The sequence below is a fragment of the Camelus bactrianus genome, chromosome 1 (genome assembly GCF_048773025.1).
Source record: "Camelus bactrianus isolate YW-2024 breed Bactrian camel chromosome 1, ASM4877302v1, whole genome shotgun sequence".
NCBI classification, from domain to species: domain Eukaryota; kingdom Metazoa; phylum Chordata; class Mammalia; order Artiodactyla; family Camelidae; genus Camelus; species Camelus bactrianus.
The window spans coordinates 51635708-51663398 of NC_133539.1; the positions used below are offsets into that span (position 1 = coordinate 51635708).

General features: G+C 40.8%; 1 protein-coding gene across 30 annotated transcripts in view; it reads right to left on the bottom strand.

The window, feature by feature from the left end:
* Nucleotides 1-2336: 2336 nt before the first annotated feature.
* ZBTB20 (zinc finger and BTB domain containing 20) overlaps nt 2337-27691 on the bottom strand; it is a 758521-nt gene continuing 733166 nt past the window's right edge. For all 30 annotated transcript variants that reach the window (XM_045507287.2, XM_074363908.1, XM_074363967.1 and 27 more), the window contains one exon: nt 2337-26999. In XM_045507287.2, the coding sequence (XP_045363243.2) occupies nt 26578-26999 (422 nt within the window). In that variant the 3' untranslated portion in view covers nt 2337-26577. The remainder of the gene's footprint in view (nt 27000-27691) is intronic.

Sequence of the window (27691 nt, forward strand, 5' to 3'; positions counted from 1 at the left end):
ACCGCAACTGTCTGTAGTCTCATACTCGTGTTTGTAATTAAGTTGATTTCAAGATGTGGAAGCTTAATTCGTAAAAGATTAATTTGCTCAAGGAAGGTGGAGCAGTGGGAGATTTTGCAGTGGTTGAAGTTCTAGGAAAGCGATGGGAGAGTTGTCTGCACTTGGCCACATGGCCATGTAGGGCTGCTGCTCGTGGGACCTGGGCCGGAGTGGGCAGTGGACCTCCCTTTGCAGACAGTGACTTTGAGGAGCAGGCTACATACTGTATGAGTCCATGTATATGACATTCCGGAAAAGGCAAAACTATGGAGACAGGGGAGGTGTCACTGGTTGTTAGGGGCTGTGGGGAGGTGAACAGAGGGGCTTTAGGGCAGTGAAACTACTCTGTATGATACTATAATGGGGGGCACATGTCATTATAAACTTGTCCAAAATCATAGACTATACAACCCCAACAGTGACCCCTAAAGTAAACTATGGACTTTGGGTGATAAAAAGGCCTCATCCAGTACATTAGATTCATGTCATTTTACTCGTGTTTATTTTTAGTTCAGTTTTATAATTCTGTGAGAGGCATAAGCATAACAGGTTTACCTGGTTTTATGTTGGAGCATATTTAAGAAAGAGTTTAATGGAAATATATGTTCTGTTAAGTCTTGATTAATGTATTACTAAACATTATAGTAAAAAGAGTTGCAGGCTTTTCCCAGGGGGAGGGGTCTGTGAGAAGTTTTTTTTTGTCTTTACAAGTACATACATTGCTCAGGTCTAAGAAACACTGGTGTGGTACACATACTGCATTTCAGAAAGCTTGACTTCAAGCACAAGTTTATTAATTGCTTTATATTGGGGAAAACATATATTTCTGAACTTCCGTTTCAAGTTTATTAATTGCTTTATATTGGGGAAAACACATTTCTGAACTTCTGTTTCGAGTTTATTAATTGCTTTATATTGGGGAAAACACATATTTCTGAACTTCCGTTTCTATAAACTAGCATAATAATGTTTCTCAAGGTAATTGTAGGGATGGATAAAGCATGTGAAAGAGAAACTTTATAAACTGTTAAGAGTCACGTGAGTAGCCTATGTGCCATTTACTACCTTTCTAGCCCATGTAGAAACCATAACACCACATTCCCAATGGGCAAGGAAGAGGCCTCGGGAGTCTGTGGATGAGGCTCAGAGAGATCAAGGACTCCGGGGGAAGGCTGGCTGGCATCATTAAAATGTTGCTAAGATTCACAGAGATCAAATAGGGGCAGATCATGCATCCTGAAAATCTTTTCTTCCTCTTTCTTTTCTACTTCCTAGACTATCAGGTGAACTCAAGGTTTCAGTGACTGAGTTGCAAGAAGCCAATAATTAAATTGACAGAGGTCACCTTTCAGCCCAGAGTTTTCCCCATCCCAAGCCCATGTCTGGGTATCATTGTATTCCTCACACTGGTGGACGTGTTCGTCCACACTCACCTCCTCCAGCCCAAAGCCGGCATGTTCTTGAGAGTCCTGGAACTAGACTGTTTATTCCTTGGAATCTTCCTTGATGTACCTGCCCACGTTTCTTTTTGTTAGTTTATAAACTCCCACAGCACCGAGAGTCTGAATGTTACAGTCTACGTTTTGATTTATATGAATCTTTATTTCTAATTGCTAGATTTTAAGGCTCCCCAGAACTGAAATAATTTTCTCCAGTTCTTTCATACACTGCAGTGTTGAGTGAAATACAGGTGCTTACTGAGGTCTTAGTGACTCTAACTCGGTTGGGTTGACTTCATTGGGAGCAAACAAGATGTGTTTTCTCCATCAGACCAGCAATTTCAGTGAAAGTGATGAGTTAGCCCTGGTGGGCAGGGTCGCGTATGAGGAAGGGTCTATAGAACAAAAGGAGTCCCTTGGGGTCCCCAAAGTCACCAGATGGAGACACACTTTGAACCATGAACTTTCTTTGGGTACAAGGACAGAGGGCTAGAGGGGCGTAGTGTCACATGAGATTGGTTATTTCCACAGTAGGCAGAGAGTTAGTGATTTGCACATGGAGAAGGAAAAACAAAAGGTTAACCAATTTAGACAGAAGTAAGTGAGCCACGTGATCACTTGTGAGGTCTGGACGGGGGAGGAAATGCCCCAATTTGCCTCCTGTTTCTCCGGAGTGACTTCAGTTTCACCAGCCCTGGAGTTCTTACTTCTTGTAGCAGGAGGATTGATATGTTGAGACTTTTCCTGACCTTTTAGGTATAATCTTCAGTTTGGATGATCTCAGACTAGACTACCATGTATGAAAGAATAAGCAGAACAACCTCCATGGTATAAAGAAGACACAATAGGAAACCAAGGGAAGAGTTTTTTTTTTTAATTATTCCTTCATATTCAAACTTCACAAACAGTGTGAACTTGTACAATACCTCGGAAAGTGAAACTTACAAAAAAAGTGCTGGTAACATTTAAAAAAAAACAACAAAAACCCCAAAAAACAAACATCATTCTTAGCAACATCAATTACTCTTCCACACAAAACAGAAACCTTGTAAAATTTATTTTCGTATTTTTAAGGCGTAATACTTCCGTATAAAGTATATGCAAGAGATAAAACTTCACAGTATTCCAAAATGTCACAATAATAATAATAATAATAATATAGTATAATGAAGCGCTACAGTTAATTTTTCTTTTTTTGAATGTTTTTTTCCTGTTTAAATAACAAATACAAGTCACAGGTAAATATACGTGAGAAAAATACGAGGCTAATATTAAATGGCAGGTAAGGATACTGTCACTGTAAGAAAAAACTGGCAGGATGTGTGTATTTAGTCTATATTTTAAAGCACTTGATAGAAAAGGCGTATGCAAGGTTTTTCAAAACAATTTTTTGTTTGTTTGTTTGATAACTGACAACAATTTAAGAGTATAATGAGAAAAAAAAAGGAACAAACTCCCTCTCAAAACTATTGACCTGCTCATCCTGAACCACGTGTGTATACTGATGGATGGATGGATGTGTGTCTCTGTGTTTACATGGGTTTGCATGGTACACAGATGGATACAAGCAGTGTCCCTTGCCCACCTGCAAAGATAGGAGGGTAGAGTCTCTGCAGTCATTGAGGCCAGGTTCCTTGTGGGAAATCATTCTTTCCATTTAAAGCTCTCTTTTTCCTTGCCTCTCCCTCTTTCCAAACTCTTCCCCAATCCCCAGGTCTTCAGTCTGAAAAGACAATCTGGTTAGAAAAGTTGCCCTCCATTCAAAATTCCTGGGAAATAGAAACTGCGTAAACAGTGACACCCACACAGACACTGAAAATACCACTTGGACGAATGAATATGTTTGTGCATGTGTGTGTGTGTGTGTGTGTGTGTGGTGTACACAGTAGCAATTGCAAAAAAGGGACCATATTCCTTTCCATTCTAAGATACAATGTGATAAGAAACATTTCTGTGCAGGGAATAGAGTCTCTTCGAATCTTATCACAACACTGTGGTGGGAAGATCAGGAAATGGGTTCACCTTTCAGCAGTCACCACAGTAAACTTCATTGAGAACACACGTGCCCAGACCTCTGGTCTGTGCACATGTGTGTGTTAACAGCTAGCCATTCAGCCAATAGGTAACAGAAAGACAGCAGATAGCAAAACACGTCAATAAGGTGCTCAAAGAAAAAAAGTGGCACCCATTCCTTGAATGGATGGCCACATTAAGGTGCTTCAAAAAGTTTTTTTTTTTCAGTTTTATTTCAAACATTAAGAGAGTACTGATTTGCACATGGTAGTTCTGAGCCAGGCCAAGGGTTTTGAGATTTCTGACATCTTCCATTGAAAAGGGCTTTCACTGTAGTTGTTTTGTTCAGTTTGTTGTGGGTCACTTGAGTTAAAAAAAAATGTAATAGCCAGAAACTGAAATCAAATCAATGTGACTAAAAGAAATAGATGAAATGATACAGAACATTACTGCATTCCTGTTGGGTCAAGATGGTTTCGCCCATTTTTCCTCTTTCACTAACACTGTTCCTTTTTTCTTTGTTACAATCCATTCCTTGTGAACATACAGAAATGACCAAAGTCACTGCAAGTGGCTGTTTTTATTTTTTGTGATCTGTTGCAAGAGTCCAACCTTGTTTCCTCTGCTGCTGTTTGTGTAGTATCTGGTTTTGTAATGAGCATCTGGATTTATTATGTGCATGTGTGTATATATGCACATATACACACCTATACATGTATAATATATACACTATATATATATACGGATATATATAGGAAGTGTGTATACATTTATACATAATATAGTGTATATTGTTTCAACTGGAGATAAACTGAACTGGGTTCAGACACTAGCACGTGTTTATCTTTCCCCTGCTCCCTCTGTACATTTTAAACAGTCTGGAGCTTTGATTTATTTTTTTAAAGTGCATTTTCAATGCAGAATAACTGTAATCCACTGATTCCTTGGAAAACATTTTTGATGAGAAAAATCTGATGGTTTTCAGCCCCCAGCAAGAGAAACCCGGGTTTGGTCGTGCCAGGGGCTGACGTGGCAGTGCCAGGCTCGTGCCTGAGTGATTCTGGGCGTTCTGGACTCCGGGCACCTTAGCAGCAGCAGCAGCAGCACCTTTACGAGAAGGCAGAGATAGAAGAGGAGGAAGGAAAGGAAGCTCAGATGAGGAAGGATGAATGTGCGGTGTATTACGGGTCGGAATTGTTAACTTTGTGTGGATTTGTGCAGTTCCTGCTTGGCTTCGGCTAAGAGATGCCATCTAGTCCCCTCCCACCAACGGACACCACCGTCCCCACGCCCCGCCCGCTCAAGCATCACCCAGGCGACCCCACTCGGGAGGCTGACTTCCTCGTCTGCTCCCTGTGGGTATGTGAGTGCCCGCGACGAGTAGGAATAAGGCACCAGAGAAATCAAAATGTTACAAAAAGATGCAAAACCCCGTTTCAAAGAGCCTCTCCCATTGCTCCATTAAAATATTGCATGTGATACCATTCGGGGGTACTTAAAGTGTGTCAAATGCAGTCTCTGAAAGGAACTGGAGGCCCTTCAGCACCAGAGATCTTTAGGAATGCACCCTTTGTCTAAACAGACCCACTCCCCCCACCCCCACGCCCACCCCAGCCACACGCAAAAGCACCAAATTGGGAGAACAAGGCTGCTTGCCATTGCTCACCTCATTTTTGATAAAGATCAAAAAGTGTAGGAAATAAAATTTTCAGGCATCGCTCTAAAATCAAATGGATTTGGGCTGTCATGCATCTGGTTACTTGATGCTCTGAAACGTCCAAAGAGCACGGGTGAAGCGGTTGAAATATTTGTGTTAATCCTTAGGGGGAACGTGCTAAACAAAACTTACTTTGTAAACGACGCCCAAGTGCTCCATAACACTTCAACCTCCCTTATTTATTTATCTTTTTGTAAAAAGGAAGAGGTTCACCTAACAATAAAAGGAAAAAATGAAGGCACATGATTTTATTCGGTCCCACAATCCTTAAGAAAAATGGTATTTTGCAAGGGTGTGTGTGTGTGTGCGCGCGCATGAGTCCAAGGGCCGCTGTGGTAGATGAAGTCCAAGGGAAGGTGGAAAAGGAGAACAGGAGAGAGTTTGAGACAGAGAGAGGAAAAGAGAAAGGAGGAAGGGAAGGCCTCTCTTCAGCATTCTGTCATTGACAGTCTCAAGATTTGGCTGCTTTTGGGTCCAGAACGGAATTCATTTGTCTTGGTCTAGAAAGTGCCCCCAGTTAAATATCTCCAGTTAATCATGTTACAGCTTTTGGTTTCCCTTTTCCCTTCCCTCCAGCCAAATGATTTTTTTTTTAAATCACAGTTTTTAAAAATTATTTTTTCAATGTTGAAAAAATATGGAAAAGCTATTGAACAGCCTTAGGGCATTCCACCTCTCCATCTTCACAGTGAGCAGATGGATGGACCAGCCATGGAGTCAAATGTGAGGCAGGCAAGATCCCTTGTGCTAGAGGGTCTCTTGCCCTACCTCCCCCAGGGCTGGGGGTAGCTTCACAGCGCCCACAGCCATTTCCTTCAGTTGGATCCTTCCTCCCCACCCCATCCATGGAAGGTGGGCTGCTGAGAAAGGCAAAGCCAGAAAGGAGAGCGATGGTAACAGGAGGCGGCTTAGAAGCTGAGGATGGAGGCTATGGGGGGCTCTCTCCTCAGGCAGGTCAGCATTGGGCTCTCTCGGCAGCCTGGCCGCGGGATGGGGAAGCATGGCTGCCTACTGAGAAGTTGAAGTCCCACTCACATCGACTTCGTGAGACCTCAACTCTCAGGCTCACCACCTTTATGCCTCTGCTGCATCAGAGTTGGCCCCCAGTCCTTAAGAAGGCAATGATCCAAGACAGAGAGGCAGAGTCAACTGGCTGTGTCATACAAAAAAGGGCTACGGACAGTGGGATTTCAGAAACAAATTTAACTTTGGTTTTCTGACTTTTTCAAACCATAAAAATTAAAGCAGGGCTGACAGCTGTTACATTTTTCTCATTTGGCAAGGCTAAGGCGGGGGGGAAGAGAAAAGGGGTTTCCCATAATTGGTCGAAGACACAGGGTGGTAAAATGCTTCCACACTTAAACTCACAGTCCAGTGTTTTTGACATTTCATAAATAGCTTTTTTTTCTCTAAAAAAAGAATAAAACAAGAACAATCCCTTTACTTACTCATCTGAAACAAAATAAACAGCAGTGGGTACAAACTTCTTCTTGTAACAATTACAAAAAACAACAATATAATCCCTACTTTTAACACGCATCTTGAATCAGTTTTTTTTTTAACCTCAAAACTGCAGCATATCCTTAAGGGCAAACTTTTCGATTAGTTTTTTTCTTTTTTTTTTTTTAAATAATGTCTTCACCAAAAAAACAGTCTTGTACCAATAAAATGCATTCAAAAATAGAAAATATTACACAACAAAAATATGTATCCTTCCTTTCCAAAAAAGATTCTTCACAAAAAAATGTAGAAAAAATTCCAACAATTTTTTTCCTCTCCTAAACATTAACTTTCAGCCTAGGGCACAATTATTTATTGATTTAAATGTCTGCTTTTGCATAAAACATGGAAGATGCAAAACAGTTACTGTATTAGGTTTGTGAAGTTACGTCCACTCCCACCCCGATTTGAAAACAAAACAAAACCAGAAAAACCCAGCAAACATTAAACACATGATACAGCTGGTTGATTAGAACAAAATCTCTCTCCTTTCCTTTCACTGTGGCTTTGGATGGGTTAACTGGCTCTGTTGGCATCTGGGAATGCTGAAGATGGGTAATCAGGTTGGACTCAAAACATTCTTTAGAATCAGCTGATGTTCTAAGGAGTCATTTAGCCTCGCATGTTGTGGGATTATCTGCCGCCACCTCTTATGGAGAAAAGAAACATATGAGGATGGACACAGGACTAAACTATCCACGTGTGTACTGCACAGATACCTCTATCCAAGCCAGTTTCTCCACCACAGCACACTTCCCCCGCTTACAATGAAGCTCAAGTACAGGATAGAAGGTAACGGAGGGCTCCGTGGTGGGCAGAGGCTGGGCTATTTTGTCCGTAGTCACCTCTCCCACATTCGACCTGCTTGGGCATTAACTGGGGCAATGACAAGATCTCAGATCTCAAAGGAATGCCCTATTTCCCCAGCCCCACTGAACCCAGGCATCGTCTATGTCTCAGTATCGCAGCTTAAACAATGCATTTTTCTTACTTGATGGTATTTCTTTTTCAAGTGGGACATATTTTCTATGTGTATTGAGGACTGACAGATTTTTTTTTCAAGTTTTTGTTCCCCATTGCTTATTTGGTTGCTGGTTTTTTCTTTGTGGTTTTTGTTCTGTTTTGTTTCTGATCTTTTAAACAGTGAAATATGTCCAATTTTATTTCCAGTGCATTAAACAAATTTTAAATTAAAAGAAGAAATAAAACGTTTCCCCCATCCTTCTAAAGGAAATGACTGATAAAAGTACAATATAATAAAATCAGGCATTGCCAAAAATAGCATGATGTGCAACCTCAATTACATCGAAGAAAAACAAACGGACAAACAAGAATTATAAAACATAAGCATGAAGGAGCCAAGACTATATAATCCCAACTACTGTATGATTGGCAAGCACTGGTGAGAAAGCAGGTAAGGCTACTCTTAGATCTCTAACTCAGCATAGTTGACCACTGCGCTTCTGTCTTTTCCTTCAACTCTTAAGTCTTTCACTCACTAGTTCATCTTTAAAACGAACAGATTTGTTTTTATATTTTTGGTCTACAGTAGAATTACATATTAATAATATAATAAAAAGGTATTTCACGAACAGGTTGGTACTGCATCCATGTGGGGAGACTAGAAAATAAAAAGCACTCAACTAGACATAGCAAATGGACTCTATTCTTATAAAAATAACCACAAATATAATAGAAATTATAATCAGGGCAACTGATTAAACCAAAAACAGGTAGAGAAAGATGTATTTTGGATAACACAAACTCCTGACAAGCTGTGCCCTAGAATCTCAGCCTCCAAATTTTTCTTGTGATTTCCACCTTTCCATCAGATCACTCAAAATTCAAATGGAAATGAAAACAAAATGAAAATCAAGTGGACAAGTGGGTGAGCCAGCCAAAGCTTCCAAGTTATCTTAGTCGACCAGTCAAGACCAGCTGGACAGCATTCGAGAAACTGGTGGGCCACAGGGGAGCCACTGATGGTATTTGTTTTTAATTTTGGAGGAGTTCCCAGTCTACTGATAAAGAGAGAAACCAAGGAACCACATAATTCTTCTGGTAACATACACTATATGAGATGAAATATAGTTCCAATAGAGGGGACATGGGGTGAGGTGGGAAAGAGAAGAGAGAGAAGAAGTCAGCGAACTTTGGGTACCACCTCCCTTTGTTTTCTTTAACACATTGGTTTCCTTCTTTCAGAGCATCCTTTAGGATTAGCTGCAGGTTATCCCATGTCCTCTGAGCAAATATGTGTCAACTCAGCTCTTGACATGACATCTATGCTCATTGGCTTTCCTAAAGGCTCAACGACTCTGGGTGGCTCCCAGCCCCCTAATGCCCCATGCCCTTGATGAACCAGAGAAGGGGTGCAAAGTTGGAATGACAGAGGCCGTTTCTATTAATTCTGCCTACCTGATGGTTAACTCACACTGATGGTTCAGTGTGGTAATAAAATAAGAAGGAAATAATTGGTAAGAGTTGAGCTTGGTAATCAACAAGTGTGAAGTTTTCTTCCAGAAAAAAGAAAAAAAAAAAAAAAAAGAAAAAGAAAAAGAAAAAGAAAAAAGAAGACAAAGAAATGGCATCAGTCAGAAAATACTGCTTTTGGTTTCTGTTAACTTTGAACCATCCTTGGTTTTTCTCTCATTCAGTTGCTCCAGTTTAAAGTAGAGTTTAGTGCAAATATCATCACATCACAGCATTCCAGGAGCAATACCCTATCCCTTCATCCTAAGTGAATACTATCCCTTCAGACCTCCTCAGAAGACTGAGGACCGTGATCCAGAAAAGCGTAACTGAACAGACTGTTAGCCTAGTACTCACTACAACAAGAAAGGCACTATCACAACAGATCAGCCTCAGCATTTTCCTTGCCACGGGCATGGATGTTTTAACCACTCCAGCAACCACAACGAAACCCAGACTGTGGCTTTTTCAGTACTTGAGTTCATTGGCCAGTCATCTGACTCCCCCACCGGCCACTGCAGTGGGCTCTGGCCATGCAGGGCAATGGTGTGCTCTGTGTCCATGCTGACCCACATTTCACCAACGACCCTTGTTTGGTTCTAAATGATTTAGCTCACTCTCTTCCATGGAAGTTTCTTTCTCTCCGTCAGTCTCCAGGTCATGACTCTATTAAAGACTAGTTTACAGTGTCAAGTACTATCCTTGATTTCTTTCCCCCTATATTTTTTAAACCTCTGACCAAACCCTAAGTCATAAAGACAGTTCAGTAGCTCCTCTAACAACGAGTCTTCTGTAAATATCACTGAGGACAGAATGAAAACCAAAGCGTCATCCCTTGACCACCAAAGCATATCCCCTGAGCCTGCTGTATCCGTTTTGTCTGGGAGAGAGGAGGTTGGGCTCTGGAGATTAAGATCTTTGGTGACAAAACTGGAGTGGGTATGCAAGTTTCAAGGAAGAAGTTCTTTTCCAAAAGCCTCAAGAGAAGTGTCTTAGGACAGTTAATGTGAATATATTTTAAAGGGTCAATTATTTATTTCTGTAACTTCGGTTTGGTGCAGTCAATATATTCTTAGTGCTTACCCAATACACATTTGTTAAGTACCTGTTAAGAGCTCTGAATTTAAAGGTGCTTATTTAAAATGGAGATAATACTTTGAGTGCTTAAGGGATTGTTTATGTTAGTTCTGAAAGCTCTCAATGGAGTTTTTCCACCTAGCGAGGCTGACAGCTTTCTTAAAAAATTTTTAACTGGAAAAGTAGACTTGGATGGTTGCTAAGGAGAAGAGAGAAAGAGATAGATATCAATATTGTAATCTTAGGAAAGAGGCCTCAAATGAGAGTTTTCCAAATTGATGCCCCAATGTGTGATAGTGATCAGAGAATTTCAAAACTACCCATTGATATGGGTTGTGACATTTTCTTACTGAACCAGAATTTTCAAAGCTGTCACCTTGGATTCTGGAAGAGTCCTTCAGCATCTTTACTCTCCTGTTATTATTCCCTACACAATCTATTGCTTTTCCTCTGGTGAAAGATTTTTTAATTAATAGTCACTAAAGAGCTGTCAAATTCTAATTACTTCTAAGATTTAAAAAGGAAATACAAATAAATCCAATAAAGAAAAATTGTAAAAAACAAAACAAAACCAAACGCCAATAAACTTCAAAACTAGGCTTTTAGGCACTGTTAAGATCTTCTGCTGTATAAAGGACAGTCTATGATGGAGCAGCTAGAAAGTAGATTCTGAACAATCCTCCAACCCTTCCTCCAATTCTGAAGTTGGCCTAGCTTGTTTCAAAAGAAACCTTTCACCTCACTGGTCCTCAATGTTTATTGCACTGTTCCCTTACTGTCATCTTAAAGGATTTTTACCACATGCATGGCCTTCCTCTTTGGTTAGCCTGATCTAGGTTTTGCCCAGTGATGGATAAGCATGCTCAGGCTGAAAGAATATCTCCAGTATGGACAAGGTAAGGTTTTTCTCAAAGGAGGTTGTAGCCCTGGCCAAGGAGAGGACGTCCCGGTTACTGTGGTTGGCTTCCTCACCATGACAAATCTTGACTAAAGCTTAGTTGGAGACGACATTGGGCAAACTTCTCCTTCAACATCTTCAATTTACAGTACTAACTCACCTTCTTTATAATAAGAAAACAGATCCGATCAGCATGGCAGTTTCCAGGCCTGATCAAGAGTTGGCAGATTCCACAGATACTTGCCAACCCTGCTAAGACCACACATGATGGAAACAACCCTTTTTGTGGTGCTTCTAGTCTCATAACTTGCCTCTTTCTTTCCCACACCTCACACGCTCTCTCCCGGCACAAGTAAATACATTTCAGTAGTGCAATGCAGTGCAGTCATATTTATTTAGTGCAAAAAAAAAAAAAAAAAAAAAAAAAAAAAGCCCTATTACAGACCGAAGCTCAACCCTAAACAGCTCTTACTAAAAGTTACCAGTGCCACAAAAGTGGGAAATTCAGTCTTTCCCTCACACTCCTGCGAGTCATCTCTTTTGCTGTCCCTGTTTGTTTCAGCTCAAAGGAAAAAAACAGCTAGCATGCACCTGTGTCTTACTCTGTGAAAATGTTAAGCCAATAGGCAGAACATAAAGGGAAGGAGTTGAGTTGAAACCAGGGGTAGTACTTAGAAGAGGAACATAGCGATTTAATGCACAGGTCAGTAGTGGTTTTTACTGAATGGTACTCATCATGTCAAATGGCTCCGATACTAAAGGGAATGGGGACAGAAAAAGATAAAGCTTTCCTGTTTCTCAAAACAAGGTCCTCAATTTAACAGTGCTGGGTTCTCATTGTTGAATAGTGCAATCAGCCATTCCGCAAGGGCTTCGGGCAGCAGCCACCTTCTCTAACATAAACAGGGGCACCAGGAGACTCACTTTTCACACTGACCTTCTCTCGCATCTCATTCTTCCCCTTCCCACTTTTTCTGACTACACATAAATATAGCTCTACATACATGTACACAGGAATTCTCAAGGCCCCTCTCAGGGTGACAGATTGAAAACTGTTACAAATAGCTCAACAACACACTCACACAAAAAGGACAATTATTAAATATAAAAGGGAATTATTACAGCAAAATTAAAAGTCTGCATTGTACCTCTTCTTGTATTATTCTGTAAGAAAAAATATTCATAGCAGGATGTCTTATGGAGCTTACTTTTTGCTTAAGATTACTCTGGACTTAATCGGGGCTATGGCAGTATTGAGTGATTCTGGAGAAATGCCTTGCATTTGATAATCCTCAAGAATCATTCTCTTCAGTTTGTCTGGGTCTCCACCCTCCAAGTGTAAATCTGCTTGTCTGCTCACACCCACATGCATGCTGGAAGTCTCAGGAGAATCAACACACAGTTTAGAATAGATTCTAGAAATACTTGGCATGTGGGGTCAGCACACTCAAATTACTTTGAAACATTAAGTTACCATAGAGCTTCTCGATTCTATCAGCTCCTTGTCTTTGTTTGCCATGATGAGGATTACTAAGAGACTCTGCTTTCATTGACTCTGAAAACCACAATTCTTTCAACAATAATGCAAAAAACAATTTTCATTAGGTGTATGAAAGTTGTCCTTAATTTCTATCTCAATAGGCCTATCAGGAAAACACAGTCAGTGGGACAAAGGAAGGAGTTTAACTGCTGATGATGCTTTTGAGAATTCTCTTCTACAAATCGACATCTAGATGGTTCCAGATCCAAGTTGGTCCCGAGGAGAGCAGGAGCAGAGCAACTTGCCTTATTTTTCAAAGACCCCTCTGGCAGTGAGCATATACTAAGCACTTTAGACTTTGTCTAAATCTTGTATCAAATGTGAACCATTATTTGATCTGCAGTTCTCTCTCTGCATGTGCCTGGGGAGCAGATTAGGAACAGGAGCAGGCAAGAGTTTCTATAGTTTCTCCATATGGGTTTGACAGTAGCCAGAAAAGCCTGAAATCACAAAGAAGTGAGGTTACCTTACTGATTCTTAGGCCTGTAATAGTGAGGATGGGCAAGGACCGCAAAGGGCAAGTGGGTCTGACCTTCCCTGCTAAACCCTGAGCACTGGCTTAGGAATCCAGAATTGGATCAAATTTAGTCCCATCACATGGTCCTTTCCCCCCTCCTTGCTTTTCCTTTGTTCACTTAATTGAAATTGCAATTATTTTAAAGATTGAGCTAAGAATGTAAATTATAGCATGGAAAACAGGTTATAAAAAGGTTGTCAGGCTATGGATAAATTGAGTTTAGTTGAAAACAGTATGCTTTCAAATGAAGCACTACAATTTCCTTTTTTTATTATGTTTCTAATTTGGTGTTTCCTTCTTTTGTGGTGGTGGGGGTATGGATGGGTGGAGTATTGGCAATGCAGAGCCAGTCTCCCTCTGTGACTGTCACCTCCAGTGCCAGGTTGGGGAGATGAGAGGCAATGGAGAAGTGGATGTTTCTCTAAGACCTCATGAACACATATGGTTTTGAAACGAATAGGATAGAAATCTGAACAATTCTGGAAAGCCACAGATCGACTGATTTTGTCATACTAGAAATATCCTTTCTTTTTCTTTTCTGGTTATTCTGCACTATATTAATAAGAAACATCCACAGAGGATTTTTCATTACGTTAGATTATTCTTAGCCTTATTTTGAAAATTTGAGAAAGCAATAAGGATTTGTAGCGTGAAATGCATGGCCTTCATCTGCAATCAATTCCCATTTTCAGGCCTCAGATCTGTTAGTTTAGGTAAATGGGTTTTCTTTGTCAAGGAATAACTTTTATTTTAACTATTCTACCCTCAAAGAGTAGAGAGAATCTCTCTCCCCAAAGCTCTAATGTGCTATTTGAAAAAGAAGATAAGATTTTAATGGAGAAAAGACTCCTTAATGATCGAATGGAAGGCTTTTCATTCTAAGAGGGGGTGGAGTATGGTAAGGGTGGGTAACCTGACTGCTGCGTATGGCCATGGACAGTGTCAAATTGAAGAGTCAAAAATTTTTACTGCCTTGGGAAGAAAGAAATAAAGGGAAACAAACAAATCAACAGACAAACTTTACAAAAATACACATTCCTCCAGTTTCAGGTTTCTAAAAAGTAATAATTATGCTTAAATCAAGGTTTACTGGTAGCAAACAACTGTTTTAATGTGTAAAAGTATTATCCCTTTGCTTTACTATGTTAGTTTCACTTTCTTTGAAGGAATTGTATCTGTGCACACTTGTCCTAAAGTCCAGTGCAGAAAATAAGCTGGTTTGATACCAGCCTCAATCTCAGAACATTTCCTAAAGCTATATTTGCAAATCCTAAAACTACATATCTGTAAAATGAGATGCAGAGTTTCTGAAATGCATTGTGGTGGGGGGGGGTGGGGAGGGAGAAAGCAAGCTTTTTATGGAGGAAAAGAAAGAAATCCCTTCTTATCCTCTCAAATACATACGATAATGTTTCTGACCATTATTTTGCTGCATTAGTTACTGTTTGGGCTATTGGTGCTCCTGACAGGTGTCAGCTTAGAAAAGCAGGAGGCTCATAAGCAATAAGAAATTCACATCCTGGAGTCTCTAGAATGTTAAACAGGATTTAGACACTAATCTAGACTAATGCGGAGGTGATGGTGAGAAATCCTGGGTCTCAGGGTTAGAGCTCTTCTCGGGGAACTAGAAGAAACACTGTCAAGAAGGCATCCTGGAGGAATCCTTATGATTAATTGGACCAAATTGGACCTATGAGAACCAGATCCTCTCCTCCTCCAAATCATACTTTAAATGGTGGTATTTAGGATTTAAAAGAGAGTGTTTTATTCTTTCAGAAGCCAATGTCTGAGAAGAAGAGTACTTTGGATAAAGAATACTTTAAAAAAAAAAAAAAAGGGAGTCAGAATGGACAAAGGATGAGAAGGAGATAAGAATGGTTGGGAGGACATGCCAAGTGAAGATCCCAGTCCTGAGCAACACAAATACTGGCTGTATAAAATGCGGGCTTCCTAGTAGATTTGTGACTCAGGAAGGCTTTTGACCCTTTTCTTTATTTCATTGCTGTCTCTGGTGTGAGATGATGTTATAAACTGGTTTGATTAAGAAAAAAGCTCGGTCAAGCCTCAGGTCAAATTAAGAAAACATTTCAGATTAACTACACTTCAACAAAAAAGAATACATTTCTGATATTAATGTTGCTTCTGTTTGTCAAGGGGAAAAGCAAGAAATGAATGCATACCCCACTGGGCTCAAAACCAGGGAGTGCTCTAAATGCCACAGAATTGTCCAGAATTGTCCTCATGAGAGTCAGGAGGCAATGCGGTAATACAGTAAGAGTGTTGGAATGGGAGTCAGGAAAGACTGTGTTACGGAGTTGTTAAGATCGCATCATAAACAGCCTGGAAAGGGGGATCAGCCCAGAACCTGATCAGGGCGATGCTCTGGCAACCAGACAGTTGTACTGCATTGAAATGAGATCTGGCTTGATGATCGTATTACATGGTGAATGCTGAGGCACTGGGGAGTGTATTACATGGCCCTTCAAGTACCTGCTCAGCCCTACTGTTATTTTAAGCACATATTAAGTTTATGTTAAAAATATCTGGTTGCAAAATAGATGCCTTCGAAACTTTATAGTTCTTTTCATCCCTCAGTAAATTACTGCTTAAAGTTCTAAATCAATAATTATTTGTTTTTCTTTTTAGAAAAACATATTATCTTTAGAAAAAGACAATAAATGAAAGAAATTCTTCCTAATTGTTGCCTAAGATAATGTTTGGGTGGCTTTACTTGCTTTAGAATAGTTCACTAAGGCTTGAGCAGTTATCAAAATTATTCTGAAATGTTACCCCTTTCATTAGATTTCCCTACATCGAGTATCTGGTAAATATGTCATTTGGCTAAATTTCAGCAGGAGTTGAAAGAGTCAGCACTGATGATTTTTTTTTCTCCCTCAGAAAATGTCTGCTCAAATCAGGAATTTGAATACTGTGGTATTTAAAAAAAAACCAGAAAATATTTGTCTCTTTATCTTTGGCCAAATGTGAAGGTGAAAGGAATTAATGACCTCAGCTAATACAGTTGACATTTAAAACTGTGACTCAGGTCCTCCCACTCTCAAAAGAATATCGATAACTTTTAAAACCTGAGGGGATGGTGAAGATGCTTCCCTCTGCCCACGAGTCTCACGCCGATGAACTCACATCGAGTCACATCAACGCTCTTTTCACCACATAAAGCTGAAAGAAGGACATTCAGAAAGGAGTAGGAGGAAGGGAGAGAAATTAGTCCTCAGGGGTCATAATTATAAGAGTTCTCAGGACAGGGAGGAGAGGAAGAGGTAATTTAAAGTTTCTCTTTAGAGAAATAAGGAATAAAGAGAATGGGTTAGGAAAAAGAAAGAGGAAAACAGTGACGCTGATACAGTTGGGGTATTAAGTGATCATTGGGAAGGGAACAGCGTCCCAAACCCTCAAGTCACAATTATGTTTGCCTGAAATTTATTTAGTTGAAAACTCTGGAGAAACAGATCAATACTTTTGCTTTTAGACTCAATACCAGCCTCTTCGAGGCAGATTAGGGCAGCTAGTTCCTCAGTGAGTGCTGGGCTTCCCAGGTGGAGGGCATCCAGCAGAACTGGACGAGCGGCGGGGCGGACGTGCTGGAGGCGCACAGCACAAGCGGACGGTATTTGAAGGGAAAACTCTACCAAGAAGATGAAAGGAAGGAACTGGTGTTATTCTCACTGAGCAGCCTCAATATTGGTTCCGTGCGGGAAGGGCTCTCATGCGGAGTATTATGAACGGCTGTTATCATCTTAACCCGGGTGTGGAATCCAGAGAACAAGACTGGCCTTGGGCATCCAGGATGGAGGTAAAGTGGACCTATCGGAGGACTTTTCCAGGCATAGGGTTGCGTAGCTGAGGGAAACTGAAGAAGCGCTTAATCTAAAAATACTATTTGAAAATATTTCTTGCTGGGAAGACAGGATGCCTGATTTCCAGGATGTTTCCACAATGGCCTGGTTAAAGAAATTCTCACCTTTACAGACAAATGGAGATGTTGAGGGCCCGATACCCAAGAGCCACTATTTTATGGATTCTGCAGACTGAAAAAACGAACTCTACATTTCTGAGTTCTAGTTGTATCAGTCGCTGTCATGAAAAAGTTTCTCAAATTCTGATTTTATTTAAAAAAAATCTCCTAGGAAAATGAATATGATATTGCTAAGCCGCCTCCAGGGAAGCACTGAAGACTAGTTAAAATAATTGTAAGCATGCTGAACACAGAAAGTAGTCACTACAGAACCAGTATTAGAAATCAATGTTTGAAAACAAGTAGGCATTTAACTGCCTTCTGCTTCTCAGATGAGCAGCCCTTTGAAATGCAGCCTATAATGTTTGGTCAGATCATATGGAAGTTAAGCAGCCCCTTGGTCATATTTTTAAAAGCAAATATAGACAGTGACAGTTGTAGAGGGGAAAATCACAGATACATTCATACGCACTTCTTTTGTTCTTCAGATATTGAGAGGGTCAGCTAAACAAGATCACCTTGACTATGAACCTCTTTGTGTCAGCCACACCAAAAAAACCCCCAAAGTTTTCTTTAAAAAATCTTCACTTTCCTACATTTGCTAAGTCTGTGCTAAAAAAAAAAAAAAAAATTCTAAAATCCTGTAAGGACAATACTGAAGCTGATAATATAAAAAGCAAACTAGAGCAGTAATGATTATTATTAAATGCACCAGATTAACTGCAGCAGGTTGGTGATGGGTGATAAATGCAAAGAAATAATAACTCAATCAACTCATGATCATAGGCAGATTCAAAAGTTAAAATGAATATAACGTAATATATAATTCAATATAGAGCTGTTATATATAATGTGTATGTTCTAGCTTTCAGAAATACTGCAATGTAGTGTACTGTACTTAAGTAAGCATACCTAAATAGTAACTCATATTCCTCCACAAAGTCACTAGCACTGTTAATTAAAAAAAAAAAAACTCATTTTTTTTTTTCCAGTAAAAAGAAATACCTATGGTTACAGTCACAGACTTCTTTTGGATATAGAAAGATAATATATATATTTAAAAAAGAATAACAGAAGATTGCAACTGTAAGTAGCCTTACTTAGTTGGGGGGAGGGAAAGTCACCAAAATAGAAGAGGAAAGAAAATGTCCTCTGAATTCTGTAAGTTAGCAGAAATAATCTACATGTCATAAAAAATAATAAACCATCTAGGAAAAGATGGGTGTGGGAGTGAGAATCCGACTATTTCCAGGCCACCCTTCAGAGTCAGCTCCAAGAGCCAGGTTCATTTGTTCAGAATAGTACACCAGAGTTGCAGTCTACTTTGTCTGAGATGGGCAAGAGCCATCAATTCTTAGAGATTACCAAAAAATATTCTTCCGAGAGTCTATTGGTTTGCTAGACATGGTAAACAACCCACTCCTGGAAAGACTTCGGCAAAGGCCACATTGGTTTCAGGAGACACAGTTTGTAAATGATGATAGTTTCCTGCAGATGCAGGCAGGATTAGGAAGCTTTCATTTGAGAGCAAAACTTACAAGTGGGTGGGTGTTTGGGTGCACACACTGGGTTGCATAGAGGAAAGGAATGGCGGCCTTTAAGCCATGAAATGGCTCAGGCCAAAGATTGTATGGGCCTTGCCTGCCTGGCCTCGGTGCCCCCTCCCTGCCAGGAGACCTGACTGCTGCTCCCTCTTGTCCACTTGCCAGTTAAGTACGTCTGTTCTACCTTCTTCTGGAGGAAAACAGCCTGTCACTGTGGGTTTGCTGTGGATCCAACAAGCTGCCTTTGTTTCTCCCAACTCTGAAACACTACAAAAAGCAACAGAGTGGGCAGGTGACTGCTTCCTGGGAAGGGAGCCACCAGTCTTGAGCACAATGGTGGGAAGAGGCAACTGTATCTATGCACCAGGGCCTATGCCTGTGTGTGCTTTGAGATGCACACACACTCTCAGACTACTGCAAGTACACGCACAATCACACACGTACACACACATCAGTAAATCCAGCAGAATTGCAGTTTGTTAAGTGCACTCTACTCCACACAAGCATGTTCAAGTTTCTCAAGAAAGGGGTACATAGAAATTACTGATGGTTGGGCTCCTTCAGAATGCCCTAAAGCCTCACCGCAGATAGTGGACGGCATGAATGCACCCAACTAAGGCAAGAGAGCAGAAGCAGATCTGTGAGATAGGTGAGACCTCTGACTAACTAGAAATTCCAGACTCTCTCTTGTCACTGGGGAATATGAATGGGGAGTAGTTTTGTACTGAGAGCACCTCACACCACGTGCGTACATGCATAATGTATATGCATTTACAGGCGTTTTGGACAGCAGCTGTGACATACTAGATGGGTTAAGTCCCTTTCATTACTAGAATCTACATATAAATTGCAATGATTTTGCAGGCAGTAACAAACTTCTGTTGCAACAGTAGTAGAAACAGATGTCTCCTATGGGGTTAATTTTTTTTTTTCCTATCTTGGGTGTATCAGAATTTCACTGAAGCATTCTGAATCAAGGAAACCTCTGAATTTGAAAGAGGGCTAGTTAGGGACTTTTTATACCCTAATTAGGTATCTCAAAAGCCAGGACTACCAGAACTGTGGCTAGATTTTTCCCTATGATCTGCAGATTGTGCTCCCTCATTGAAGACTTGAAACTTGTGAGTTTGCATTTAAACAAAGAACCACCCGATAAACCAGATGCTCACTGACACTGAGAAAAAAGTTTAGAGCTATACACTGTACAGGAAACGAAAGCTTTTTGTTGAGATTGTTCCCCCTGTTAAGGAAATGATGAAGACTGGCATCCCAGGCACCTGTGATCATGTCTCATGGGACTCACTATTTAGCTAATATGATGTCTTTTTACATGCAGCCCAGACCTATGTCACTGCAATGGGATAGGAAATAGCAGCCACTTCCTGAGAGCAGCCCGTTTCGGACAAGTTTGGTGTCTCCCCTCCCCCACCCCTAAAGTCACGAAGCCTTCAGTCATGAACAGAGCTCGTTTTTGTGATAATGCAACTATTAAAAAGCAAGAAATGCCCATGTCTTCACATCCTTCCAATTTTTCTACCTTCTGTTCTCTTCCCTGGGCTTTCTGATTTAAGGCAGTCATTCTTTGCTATAAGTGGCTTCCTGTGAAAACACCTTAAACTGAGGTCACTTCAGATTAGGCTTAGTCTGAAAGTATTCAGTTTTGGGAGCAACAGGCTAGGCCTGAGGAACCACTGGAATCCCGGCGTTTTAGTCAGCGGTGTGGAAGAATGATGTTTCTTGTTTCCAGAACCAGGGCGTTTTTACCTCTAGTTCAGTGCCATACATGGTTCTGAAAAGGAGCGCATGCCCCACAGCCCTCATCTTCTACCTCTTCACCCTAAAAAGAACAGAAACCAACCCTAGTGTCCCACGCCATTTTCTGGGATCTGTTCATCTGCAACGCTGACCACTACAGATTCAGTGTTCCAGGAGGAAAAAAAAAAAATTGAGACTTAGAAAAATCTTTGGGGTATTTTGGTCAGTCTGATCATTTTAATACCTGGTGCTAGAAATGATGCTTTGGGTTAATAGTTTCCAGGCTCGGTGTTTATGGGACCACTGAGTCACCACAGCTTTCCTTCTTGGGGAAGTTTAAGTGGTGTCACTTAAATGGCAACTCTCCACAGACAGCTCTTGGGAAGAAGAAAATATTCTCTCTAGAGCCAGAGCTCCTCTGTGCCCCTTTTCTGTCTCCATCTGTGGCCTGAGCACCAGGGTGGAGACTGCTTTTGAAAGTTTGCCCCACGTAATCTGTTTCCTGGGCACCTACGAGAACAGCCGCCCTCTTCATGGAAACACAGAAGAGAAAGCAGCTGCTGCCGTCCCGCCGCGAGGAGGGCGCGTCTGGCCGGGGAGCCCGGCGGCGGGTCAGCTGGGGGCTCCCCCTCACCCGCTGCAGGCCCACAGGCACTGGGTGGTTGCCTTGTTTCTTTTGTGTGGAAATAGGGAGTCTATTGAAATTCTAGTTCGCCCTTCCTTTTGTCTGACACCAAGTCACATGGTTCTGTCTTTAGTGTCCTATTTTCCTCTTTATAAAATTTCTTTTTCTAGGGGGACAAAATTGGCCATTTAAATAAAGTTCTTTTATAGTGAGTAAAGAGGTTTCTCAGAGCCAGAAATCACTCAAAAGAAAGTCTGTCGACCCTACCCATGGAAAAGCCCAGAGATTTCTCTCAATACCTCTTGCCAAACCTCCTCGTGTTGCGACTGGATGGTTTTTGGCTCCGCATTATTGGGCGCTGAATACATTTTTGCAGTCCTTCTGTTCTCTTCCTCAGGGCTCCCAGTACCCTGGACTTCAACTCAGGACTAAATTAAAGAATTCTTTCAGAAGATTTCTTTTAAGAGTCAGGTCACAACAGAAAGGGGGACTCCCTTCTCTGAAACCCCAAGGTCATCTCAGGTTGTGCCGGCTTTCCGTTGCGCCTTGGTTTTGTTTGTTTTTGCCGCGGTTGCACCCTGGTGGTAGCAGAGTCATTCGAGCAGAGGCGATAACCTTCGCTGCGGAATCAAGCATCCTTTGCGCCCAGCCCCAACTGATTCAATAACGTCTTCTGGAACAACAGAGGAAGGCTGCAGAACGGGCAGAGCTAGGGTGAACCCTGGCAGCTCTATCTCACTGCCCTCTTTCCTAAGGGCAACAGGTGTTGGGAGTGTCATGAGGGAGCCACACCGAGGATGCAGTGCGAACCCTTATTATGTTCTCTCGGAGGCGCTGAGGGATTTTATAACGCGCAAGCCTCACTTGCAACTTCTGGGCTGAGGGAAAACACTGATTTGGGGTCTGAGCGGGGCGCACCTTTGGTGTGTGCTACAATGGAGATACAGGGAGGTGATGGATTTAGGGCTTATGTGAAACCAACACCACCAGAGGAAACCTTTCTTTTCTTCATATCACAATGCACAGATTCTAACTGTTCATGAGTTGAAAGAAGTTTTCTTGGTCCTTACAGAATGTTGGCCTGATACAAAATAAAATCCCCCATGACTTTTAAACAAAGCGCATTTAAGTCTTTCTTTCTAAGGCCGGCAGCTACTGTGACCTCTGAGATGCCGAGATGCCGAGGAAGAAGGAATGGGCTTCAGCGAGAGCAGCAGCAGGAAATGACCCACTGCACTGACTCAGGGCACAAGCAGATTCAGGGCGTTAGGGATCTGGCAAAGAAAAAGTCTACATAACTGTTACTAGGAGCTAAAGTTTGCAACTCAAACTGTACGGTAAGAAATATTTTGATATAGAGACTTCCATTTTAGACTTTTTTTTTTTGGCCTGGCTTGTTTCTCAGTCTTTTTCCATGTGTACATTTATATCAGATCCATGTGTCCCGATTACCTCCTTTTGGGGGGCTATATTTTACACATTTGGGGTCTTTAGGGATACAAAGATTGGCATTTATTATATTAATAGGGGAAATATTGCCCACTTTGAGATGCTACCAATGTTTTTAGTGCTAAGAAATTTTATTTTTCAGAAACTATATCTAAATGTCTTGAGATAAACATTCCCCTTTGACATTTTTCCTTTCCCTTGTCTAGCTAATCCAGTTTTAAATCATAAATTGTTAAAAAGAAAAACAACAACACTTTTCCGTACCAGCTCTTGTTCCCTGTACTCATCCTAAGAGGTCTTAAATCTGGAACATTTACTTCCATTTCATCTATTTTTTTTTTTCCTGGCTACTGAATTAAAAAAAAATTATTTTAGCACTCATAGCATCCTAGCATAAAGTTCTAAATGAAAGAAGATTGTTGGATTTGAAGCAACAACAACAAAAAAGAAAGAACTCATGCTCATCTTCTATTCTTGAAGCAAAATGCTTCTCCATTCCTAAGATATTGGTGATTATTTAATTTAAAAGTTAGGATTGCCAATCTAAAAGCATCTCTTTCCTTTTGAAATAGGTACAGACTGTAGGTCAAAGCAGCCCTTTCAGAGGCCAGAGAGCAGAGTAAAGGTTCCACAGCACGTTCACTGCTCCCTGGGATGAGCTCTTCCACCCCAGTCTAGCTGCTTCCTCTCTCTAGAGAACAATCTATCAACTATTTCAGACTCTGAGATGTTTGGGAAGAGCAGACACACAGTAGGAAAAATTCTACTGCTGTACAGACCTGGATAGTCCATGTTGTTATGATGATTACATCACCTCACCAGGAATTCTTTGGGAGTCCTCCAACATTTAAAAAAAAAAAAAGATACTTCATTTGAAGGGAAAGAATGAATATTGGGGTTAAACCCAACTGGCATTTTCCCTCCTACTTGTTCTGTCACAAAAGGTGGATTTTAACCCAATTGCTTAGTTTTGTACGTGGCAAGTCAGCATTAAGGCAAATGGGTCTCCCTCAGATTTGAGCAGCAGATAGTTGAATGTGGCCCATAATGGCACCCCAGATCACATTTTTGGAGGTGCTGTAATGTCTGTCTACTTTGCTAAGGTTTGAATAAGGACACTATTTTAAACCAGCTACTGTCAAATAATTCAAAATATTTTAAAGTGGCTTTTGGCCTTCTTTCATTTGTAACATATGCTGAGTGATTTCATGTCATTTCCCTCTAGATTAAAGAGATCTTTCTCTTAATGTCATTTTTTTTTTGATAGCACGAGTTGAATGACTTGTTTTTCAAAATACCAAAATTGTATAACATGGTTAATTAACTAATGCTCCCTCTGTTGGTAGTAAGTGGAAATATTCGAGTCTTCACATTGCTATTTCAAAAAAGCAAAATTAGCAAGAGAAGATGGACTGTTTCTTATTTCTGAAGCTGTTTCCCACTAACCTTTAAAACAAGTCAACTTCGGACACATAGTTCTTGGCAGGACTCCTCTTAGATGGGTGTGATACTTGATGGTCAGTTAATCATCCAAGTCTACGTTAAAACTTCTAGCAAAATATTTACTGAGTTAAGGACCATGGACCAAATCAAACTCACATATACTCCAGCTGCACTAACTCTACTAAACATCACCTAGAACTTATGGAAAAGATACAAGTTAACCAATTCTAAAATGTATGAGTAAAACCAATTTAGTTATTACAGAATTGCCTCCCTTGGAAGACTTCACCTCATTTCTTGCACAGTTATTGTAAATAAATTGCTAATAGGAAAATTAAATTAAAATGCAAAGTAATTTTGAAACTAAAATACATTTTTTTTAAAATTGTAGTTTAGTGTTTCTGCTTTGTTTAAAGATTTACTTTTCCCCTTAAATGTGTTAAAATACGTCCAGCAATGAAATCACCTGTGGAGTTTTCATTAGGTTTAAGAATTCTTATATTTGAGTTGGAGTCCCTTCAGGACACTGTCTATAATGGAAAAATCTCTATTCTGATACCTTAATCAGAACCGAGGAGAGAAATCCCAACTAGGAAGAGAGAGTGGCATCTAAGATGATGCAATGAATTGGTGGCCTTTTGCATGATGGATGTTGGCATCCAGGAGATTTTTGTTAGTTTCTTTCAAACTTTTCCAAAAAGCAAGGGTTAATAAATCATCTAGAGAACAATCATTTTATTTAGCCCTCTCGACCAGGGTGGCAATAGTCAGAAGGTGATATATGAAAGGAAGAAAGTCATTTTGGCATCGAGACACCCTGATCTGCTACAGGCTTCTGATAACACTGCTCTCTGTAGTTGTGAAGGGGGAGAGGGAGGGGGGAGGGCAGAGTTTGGTGAACCCCTCCTCCCGGCTGACCACAAAAGGAAAGAACCCATTTGTCAAGACCTCTAGACTACTAGTGTTTCATCAAAGAAAAAAAGAAAAGTCAATAGAAATTCTAGAATCCTAAGATCTCAATGAACTTTCAGAGAAGCAAGAAATCTTTTTCTGAAAGATAAAGTTCCTCCCGTGAAAAAGAACAGAATTCTAGATGAATCAGTTGAAAACAAATATTCAGTGGAGCAACTTAAGCTTGCTAAAAGTCAAAGAACTACATATCAAAATACAAAGCAGCAGTTCAGATTACAGCAGGGATGGGCTGGCCAGAGGCCTTCAACAACCCAGGCAATACTTAAAATAATAAAAATTAAGAAAAATTTAAAAAAATATGAAGAAAATATCCTTCCTCTCTTTCAAATATAACTTTAATTGCCTTTTATTCTTTCTATCTGGAAGCAGTATCGCTAACCTTAACAGTCTTGACTTACCAAAAAATATATATATGCGTGTGAAATAAAATAAAAGAGAAGGGATTGGTGGCAGTGTATGCAAAACCAAAATGAAAAAAAAAATTACTTTTAACAATCTCACTTTTTTTGTTTTTTTTTTTACACAAATACTGTTGTAAATATATTAAAAAAATCAGCATTCTATCTGGTAAACGTCACTTTTGCCCCTCTATAAAATTTTGAATTAAAAAAGCCTCAAGAACTTTTCATTATTCCCCCCACCCTCCATTTCTCTTTCTTTTTCTCTTCCACAAGAATATATCCTGACACTTTTTTTTTTTTTGCAAAGATTGTTGGAAATAATCCTTCTCTTGTACCTAGAAACATAGGTGCAAACCTCTGATATCTTTGTTTTATCTGCATTCCTGCCTTTCATGAAAGTCCCTCTTGATTGTGCTGAGGCTGTGGCTCAGCGAAGACACTGAATAAATACGATAGCCACTGTTGCTTGATGCTCGTCCAGGTCTTCCTGGCTTCTGCTGAAAGGAGGGGTGGGGAGGAGGTGGGCCAGGGTGTGCGGACCCTGCAGAACCAGGGGGAGAAGGCTGCCGTCTGCCTCTCCCACACCACCAAGCCCACGCCCCTTCCCACCCCCCACAGCCCTTGTATGAAATCAGACAATGTGGTAGGTGGAAAACAGCAGGGCCTTTCCTCTGGGTTCTCAACCAGAAAGTGATATTCCACAGTTTTAACTGGTTACTGTGAAGTCCAAGCGGCCAGAATTGTGAAAATGTCCACTGAAACACTGCAAGCGGTGTACTTAAAGACAGTAGGCCTTTTAGATTTTGTTATATATTTTTGTAGTGCTCTTCACAAGTGAAAAAAAAAATTTTTTTTTACTTTTTTTTTTTTAAAGATTTTTTTTTTTTGTAAAGAAGGGTTGTATTTAGAGGCCAGTAGCTAGAGATCCAACCAGTGGACCTCCTGAAGCACTACCAGGCCTTAAGGCCACCATCCGAGGGAGGCTGGGAGAAGCATTATTCACCCGGGCCTCCGGAAATGTAATGTACCAGCAGGCAAAAAACAGTTCTTCATGTAGTACAAAATGAAACGAAACAAAAACAAAAACAGAAAGTAAAAACGAAACCAAAACATTTCTTAAATTCTAGTGCCATAGCTTTTTTTTTTTTGTTTGTTTCTTTTTTTGTTGTTTTGTTCATAAGAAAGAGAGAAAGATACTACTTATCCGTCAGACACATGCATCCTCATGTGGTCGTTGAACTGCTCGATTTGGTCAAACTTTGCTGGACAGACGGAGCAGACATAAGTGGTCCCCTCCGTGCAGGCCACCACCCCGGGGGGGCCGGCGCGGGCCCCGGGGGCTGTGCCCGCGGGAGGGGTCCCGTTGCTGGCACTGTGCAGGGCCACGTGTCGCTCCAGGAGGGTCTTGTGGGAGAATTTCTTCTTGCAGATGTAGCACTCATAGGACTTCTCGCCCCGGTGGAGGCGCATGTGCACGTTGAGCGAGCTCTTCTGGGTGAAGCGCTTGTTGCAGATGCTACACTGGTACGCCCTCACTCCCGTGTGTGTCACCATGTGCTTGATAAGGTAATCCTTTAAGGAGAAGGAGCGCCAACAGATGCTGCATTGGTGGGGCTTCTCACCTGTTCGTGTGGGAAGACACAGCAAGCAGGACAGAGCAGGACGGGAGAATAAGACACAGAAACAAGACAACAAAAGACAAAAACAAAAACAATTAAACGAAATCCCATTGGTTAATGGATCACCCTTGACTGGAAAGCTCCAATCCTTCCTGGCCTCCCCTGTTCTAAGAAACCTTGCCTTTAAGGTGCTGCCAAGACAGTCTAGAGTTTTCCATTTCCCCATGTCAGAAAATGGCTCTCTTGGAAAGCTACACAACTTTCTCCCTTAGAAGTCTTCCAAGGTCATTCTGTGGACAAATGGGAGTGCTACTTTAAAGGGATCATGTTCAGTGCCATCATTAGGGGATTTCACTGTGGGTTTGCCATTTACATTATCAAACAAATATAAGAAATAAGAGAGAGAAAATTTCTTTGGAGACATGGGGGTTTCTAGGATCTTTGGAAACAAAGGACGGTGGTCACAATGCTTGGCTCTTTGGGGACGGTCTCCACTTTCAGTATTTTGTCTAGTAAATGCACTCATGCCTTGATTATAGGTCTGTAAAATATTGGCTAACGTGGGAGTAAGTCCTACTGAAGAGCTATGCCTTTGATTGTTATCTACTTTAGACAGAAATCTTCCTAAAATGTAACTTAAGAGAGTCAACTGGCTATTCTGCCTGGACTGCACTGAGTTGCGTATTGGCCTCGTC